This window comes from Triticum aestivum, chromosome 1A, assembly GCF_018294505.1.
Source record: "Triticum aestivum cultivar Chinese Spring chromosome 1A, IWGSC CS RefSeq v2.1, whole genome shotgun sequence".
In the NCBI taxonomy this organism is placed as follows: Eukaryota; Viridiplantae; Streptophyta; class Magnoliopsida; order Poales; family Poaceae; genus Triticum; species Triticum aestivum.
The window spans coordinates 300,353,951-300,360,391 of NC_057794.1; the positions used below are offsets into that span (position 1 = coordinate 300,353,951).

General features: G+C 48.6%; 2 protein-coding genes across 3 annotated transcripts; both read right to left on the minus strand.

The window, feature by feature from the left end:
- Positions 1-1,800: 1,800 nt before the first annotated feature.
- Positions 1,801-3,789, minus strand: LOC123047034 (G patch domain-containing protein 11). Of its 2 annotated transcripts, none has more exons than XM_044470527.1 (4): positions 3,571-3,789; positions 3,393-3,446; positions 2,669-2,791; positions 1,801-2,156 (listed from the first exon to the last, which is right to left on the minus strand). In XM_044470527.1, exons 1-4 carry the CDS (start codon positions 3,604-3,606, stop codon positions 2,025-2,027), a joined length of 345 nt encoding a protein of 114 aa, XP_044326462.1. In that variant the 5' UTR covers positions 3,607-3,789; the 3' UTR covers positions 1,801-2,024. The 2 variants fall into 2 exon arrangements, with proteins under 2 accessions (XP_044326462.1, XP_044326452.1); XM_044470517.1 differs by having other exon boundaries at positions 1,801-2,159.
- A 1,340-nt stretch (positions 3,790-5,129) lies between these two features.
- On the minus strand, positions 5,130-6,424 carry LOC123047023 (uncharacterized). Its single transcript, XM_044470506.1, has 2 exons — positions 5,594-6,424; positions 5,130-5,511 (listed from the first exon to the last, which is right to left on the minus strand). The coding sequence occupies exons 1-2, from the start codon at positions 6,383-6,385 to the stop codon at positions 5,401-5,403; spliced, it is 903 nt and encodes a 300-aa protein (XP_044326441.1). The 5' UTR covers positions 6,386-6,424; the 3' UTR covers positions 5,130-5,400.
- Positions 6,425-6,441: the final 17 nt, after the last annotated feature.

The following is a 6,441-nucleotide window of genomic DNA, read 5'->3' on the forward strand; positions in this document are numbered from 1 at the left end:
TTCTATCGTCGCCGCAAAAAAAAAGCGTCCAGTCACGCCCTCAGGAGCCCAACTTTTATCGGTTTGGGTCGAAATTAGCGTCGGCGGGCCCAGACCGAACCCAGCACGCTGGGGGGCGACCGGGGCGCCGGGGGAAAGAAAAATGGCACGAAAACAACCCACGCTAGATCCCCACCCTGTGGGCTCGCCGAGTCAGCGAATATGCTTCGTCGTCTTGATCACCTCGCCTCGGCTCCCGCGCGAATCAATGTGGTCGCCGGTCAGCCTTCCATTGATGAAGGACGACGCAGTGATGGGAGCTACCGCCGCGCGTCCCTGCCCAATCCCGTTGCGCGTCCCGCCCTTTCGCTCCATGCGTCCACACCGCTCCCGCCCTCTCACCGCTATAAAAGCCGACCTTCGCCGCCGCTCGCTGCAAACTCGCCAAGCTATCTCTCTCTCGCCTGCACCGCTCCAGTGCCGACCACCTTTCTTGCCCAAAAAACCGCCCTTCACCGTCCACACTCGCCACGGCGGAGAGGTTCCCCGGCGACGAGGTGGCGGCCAAGGGCTTCGGCCGCCGCTGGCTGCACGAGTGGGAGGCTCGCCTGCTGCAGGAGGCCAACTACCCGACGCCGTCCGACATGCACGGGCGGGCGCATGGCGACTGAGCGCAGGCGGCATCCCCGTGCCTCCGCCGCCCTTTGACGCGGAACGCCCCGCCGAGATCGCGGTGATCCGGGCCAACATGCCGGAGCAAGCGTGGCAACAACCATGGTACACAACGGACAACCATGCGCTGTGGACCGCGTACTTCCAGCGACGCCATGTTGAGCAGCTGGCGTCCACCAACGGCGGCCCGACACAGAGGGGGTGCCACAACTCGGAGGGCCGCCGTCAATGGCGGGGCGCCCGGGCGGACTCTCCTCGCCGTGCTTGCGCACATCGAGGGCGGCAATGAGCCACAGTTGGAGTACCCGACGCCGTCCTTCTCTCGTCGCCGCGGAAGCTCCTGGATGACGAGGCGCATGGACACGCCGTCCTCGTCGTCCTTTGGTTCCCACTCCTCCGGGTCGGCGCGGGCGGCACTCCTCCCCGTCAAGCCCGAGTCGCAGGAGAGGCCGCTCCGTCTGCGCAGCCGCGGCGGCAACCTCGTCATAAATGAGGGCGGCCGCGTCCCTTCCCCTCTCTGCGGTCACATGCGCCTGGTCAAGCCGAAGAAGGAGCCGGCGGCGACCGTAGTGAAGCATGAGCACAAGGACATGGCCGCCGACCTCGAGAGCGGCCTCGCCTGGTCGTGCGCGGACTACGTGGTGCAGGAGATGGAGCACTAGCGCCGTGCTCTGGAAGAAATCGCCGAGCGGCGCCACGGCCGCGACGAGGGCGGCGCCACGACCCCGACGAGGGCAGCGTCATCATGCTCTCTGACAGCGACGATGAGGTCACTGCGCTGAGCCAGCCAGTCCACAGCGGCAATCCAGGGCAGGGCTGCAGCAAGCACGCCCCGAAGGGCGGGCGGCCGAGCGACAGCGACGAGAATAACGTCTTCTACAACCTCCTCGGCATGAATTAAGGAGTAGTTTTACGTTTGTATCTACGTAAATTCACCTAAATATCAATGAAATCATCCAAATTAACTGAATTTTGTCTACTTTGGGCTTTTTTAATTTTTTTTGGCCGATGCCGTTGTGGTCGTGGTTGGGAATCAGTTCCCCCCACGCCAAAATTATCGCCGGCAAGGCCCCAAGAGACGCTATTTTTAGCCTACAAGCGCCGTTGGGGGGCCGAACGGCTGGAGATGCTCTAATATTACCCCAGCAGTAGTAAAAAACCCAAGTGACATTTTCTTCAATCAAAGAACGTCTGTTACAAGTTACACCATATCTCTGCAGGGCACAAATATCTACAACTGAATAAATGTAACACTTGGAAGAGAACAAAGACAGAAAGAGTGAACAGCAGTTGCAAACTGCAAAAGCATCGATAAGCTGTACAATGGCATTATCAGTTGATGCCAACGGGTGCAACGCTGTCAGGTTTGTTGTTTATACATTATCAGGCCAAAATTCCCTGAAGAAAGCAATTTCGAATTCCCTCTCTTGTGCTTTCTTCTCCTCTTCCTGCATCTTCCGTATCCTCTTTGCGGCCAACTTTGCCTTCTTCGTTACCGGCGCATCCTGCTGACAATAGCAACATATTTGTGGCATTAAGTCAGATCATTGATGAAAAGGGAAAGTCAGATCAGTGATGACTACAAGTACGCTGGTTCGAGATGCAGAAATGTACAAAGGACACATCAGTATTATCTTCTAAACCTTACAAATATTCTGCTGAAAGAAATTGATGAGCATCCAATATAACGTGTTACGTTTGTTTAATTTAATAACTATATATAAACACATACACTTTTTTCAACAGTACCACACAAAGAATCTGTAATCAGTAAATAGTACTCCCTCTGTTCACTATTATAAGATGTTTTGGATATTTCAATATGGCTACATATGGATTGAAGTGAGTAAACAAACACATTAAAACACGTCTATATACATCCGATTCAGAAAAAAAGTTAGAACATCTTATAATAGTGAATGGAGGGGAGTAGTAAACAAATTTTGTGAATTCGGCAGAACCTATGGACTACAACAAAACAGTTCTGGAATCAAGTCAACAAGAATGCTTTGCTCACCTTGGGTCTTTTACTAGGAGCTGTTTCAACATCATCCTCAACCTTTGGCTTTGGCTTTGGTTCTTTGGAACCTAAACCGCGTTTGTTGTTCTTGACACGAGTTTCTACTGGTTCCAAACGCCCCTGTTTCATGACAGTTTGGACAAGTGAGTACACAAACAGAAATAATCCAGGAATAGCTAGGCAACTATAAGTAACAAGCTGGCTCCTTCCAAGTGTGTAATCACAACTTGTTATATAGCAGACGGCCAACCGTGCATTTGTTTATTTTAAAACCCATGGATGTGTTCAGTTATACAGTTACTCCTGAGCTTGTGAAGTGAACAAGATTATACAAGAAGCGAAGGTAAGTTGTTTATAGTTAACAAATTCAAGTATTTAGCTTTATTTGTCCGACTGTGATCATTACCCAGAAACCAAACTAATTTCAGCACGCCCTTTATCATTTTGTGAAGTCCACAATATGAGACAATTTGATCCGCAATGATCTCAAAGACCAGTAATAAGACTCTTACAACACTTGGAGAAACACAGAACAATTTGATTCACAATGGATCATATAATCTAGTACCAAGAATAGAAAAACAAGGAGAACTAAGCCTCGTGTTAGGAGTGCCATGCTACAACTAACAAAATTATCCCTAAAACTAACACACGGATTGGGTGAAAATGGGCAGATGAGATCTTGATCGGGGAGAAGAGAAAAGAGAATAGGGACACAGACCTGCTCCTGCGCACCGAGGCCGGTGCCCTCCTTCCACCCGGACTTCTTCAGCAGCTGCAGCAACCCAACAACACACGACCATCAGGCATACGCAAGGCAACAAAGCATCAAACCCTAATCCCCAGCGTGGGCGGGGAAGGATGGATGGGCAGGGGAAGAAACCAAGCGAGGGACGGACCTGGAAGCCAATGTTAGAGGAGCCGATGGACGACATCGCCTCTCTCGCCGGGCGAACGCGGCGCCCCTCTGCCTCCGCTCGCCGCGCGCTCCAGCGGCTCTCTCTCCTCTCCTCGTTCCAGGCGTCGCGTGCGCCGCTTTGGTTTTACTTCTCTGGTCTGGTCTCCGTCTCACGGGGAAAGAAGTCCACATCACCCCCCGGGGATTCAGAAACCGACTAATCCACCCCCTCAACTTTAAAACCGGTTAATTAACCCCCCGAGAGCTCTAATACCGGTCAAATCACCCCCTAATCCCAATTCAGGTGGTATTGGCTGGTGGTTTTGCTTGCGTGGCTCTCTATTGCCACGTCGGCTTGGTTGGGGGCGCTAGGCCATATGAGCACGGGCCGCTGGTTGTTCTTAGTTCATCCAATCCCCAATCCTTCATCTCTTCCTCCTCCCCTGTTCGTCGCCATGCCCACCTAGCTGAAGCTACATGTACCTTGTTCTCGGGTTCCTCTCCCCTGCTCGCAGCCATGGCCGACCCCCTCGTAGCACTCTGAAGAACTCTGAAGAGCCCCCCCGGCGACCTGGAGGCGCCCTGAACAAGGACCGCCCTTGCCATGGCTGAACAGCACAGCGCAGTCTCATATTGGAGTTCCCTGTTTGATGCACATCGTGAGTATTAGGACAGTACAGGTACAGATATACTGAACTTTAAGCTTTTCTGAAGTCTATGCCCTGTTTGCTTTCTTTGGGAAAAAAATTACAAGTAGAATGCGTTGTTGGTTCGATTTGCTCTTTGTATTTTACTTGACTAGGTGTTCCCCATCAATTTTGGCTGCAATCTGCAAAAGCAAAAGGGAAGGAGTGATTTACCTTACATGAATCCTGTATGATACTAATAACATAGCTTATCTTCAAAAGGACAAGAGAATAACAGTGGTTGCGTTTTCTGTTGGTGAGTGCAGGCTAGAGATCATCAGAGACTCAGGTCAAGTGCTACAGGTGGAGTGGGGCTAGAAGGTGAACAATTTCACCAAGCCGTTCCTTGTACATGATCCGAATAGACCAGGATTTGGCAGAGCCCAAAACTGAAGCCTGCTCAGTGCATCCGTACTTGCAGGAAAACTACATACAGAATCCTCCCAGGGGCCCAAATGGTGTACATTATACTCTTTGTAGGCATGTATTGATGCCTTGAGAAGAGAGAATTCAGTTTACTTGAGATTGAGAATTAGTATGTGTAAAAATGTTTATATTCTCTCGTTGATGGTGTTGTCCCAGTTTAGTTGAGAACTAGAGAATTCAGAGAAAGCATTTTATTTAGGGAGTGTACTTCTGAGTCTACAGACCGTTGCATATGCGCAAACATATGTAATCTGAATGCAATATTTTCTTGTGACATGAAAGAAAGCTTTTTTGTGAACTGAATGTACTCTGGTGTTGCAACTATCATGGTTGCAAATTGACAACATTTTGTTACATTCAACATCATTATTGCAAATTGGCAATAGCAGAATTAATAAACAAGACATGGCGATAATTATCTGTACAGTTTCAGCTTTACTTTGGAAGAACACATTTTTCTGAACACAACAGTGAAATCACATAAAAACAAGTCATGCGCACATCACAAAACAGTACATGTGTCACATAATAGGGACCAAGTGCTACTAGTACCAGTCTTACATAATATAGCATGAACCAGAGTATGCATAACAGTGAACCATGTACCACAAGTTCATATTTATTTCAGTGTAGCTAGGTAACTAGCAGTTCAATTATTGTGTCTGTGCTTTCCTTCTATTCTTTGCTCTCTCATAGAAAGGTGAAGTGGACAGACTATTTTATGAAGTTGAGACCTTCTTCATCCTATTTGCTGGCTTAGATGCTCTAGGAGCTTGCTTTGATGATGGACCAGGAGCTGAACTTTGTTGTGTTGATGGGACATGAGCTTGCTGTGTTGAAAAACAGTAAATGTGAGCACATTTGCACATATTAGGAAGAAAATGCAAGTAAAAGAAGAGAGAAAGGGGGCACCTCTGTTCTTGCTTGCTTTTCCTTTCTCCTTGTAGCTGCTCTTGTGAAGTTGGCTTGCTCTTTATTGCCAGCAGTATTGTTGTTAGCACATTTTCTTTTGTTGTGTCCTTGGGTTCCACAACTAGAACATGTGACCCGAGTGCCTGCTCGTGACATTTTTGATGGGTCCCTAGGTTTCTCTCCTTCTTCCTGCCTTCTCTTTGTCTGGGGCCTGCCTTTCTGAGTTCTTTTCTTAGGTGGAAGAGGTCTAAGTTTGTCAGAAATTGGCCAATCTTCTGGTCCATTCACAGGCTGAAGAACATGATCATAAATTCTGTCGTACTCAGCTATTGAGTAGCAAGGTGAAATGTATAGGTCCAAATCTCTAGAGCAGGTGTAGATTGCACTCACTGCATGACAACAAGGTAAGCCAGAAAGTTGCCAATATCTACATGAACATGTCCAGTTTTCTAGATTGACCGTGTATCTCCTGTGCTCACCTTCTTGTACTTCAAACCCATCCTTTCCATTCCACAACACTTGACACCTAGCGGATCTTTCAATGTTCACCTTCAATTTCTTAAAAATATTTGGACAAATGGTTCCATGCCACTTCTGAGACTTTGCTCTGTTTTGTTGGATCCTCACAGTGACCTTCTTTCTAATGATTTCCATTGCCGTTACTACAGGGTAAAACCTTGATCTCATGATGGCATTATTAAATGACTCACACATGTTGTTCTCAACTGAGTCACAGAAAGAGCCAATCCTGAAGTAGGCCCGACACCAATGCTCTGGTGCAGTTTTCATCATGTCTCTCGCACCTTGTACTGTGTTTTGTGCAAGCTTAGCCCTGTTGTAATTGAATT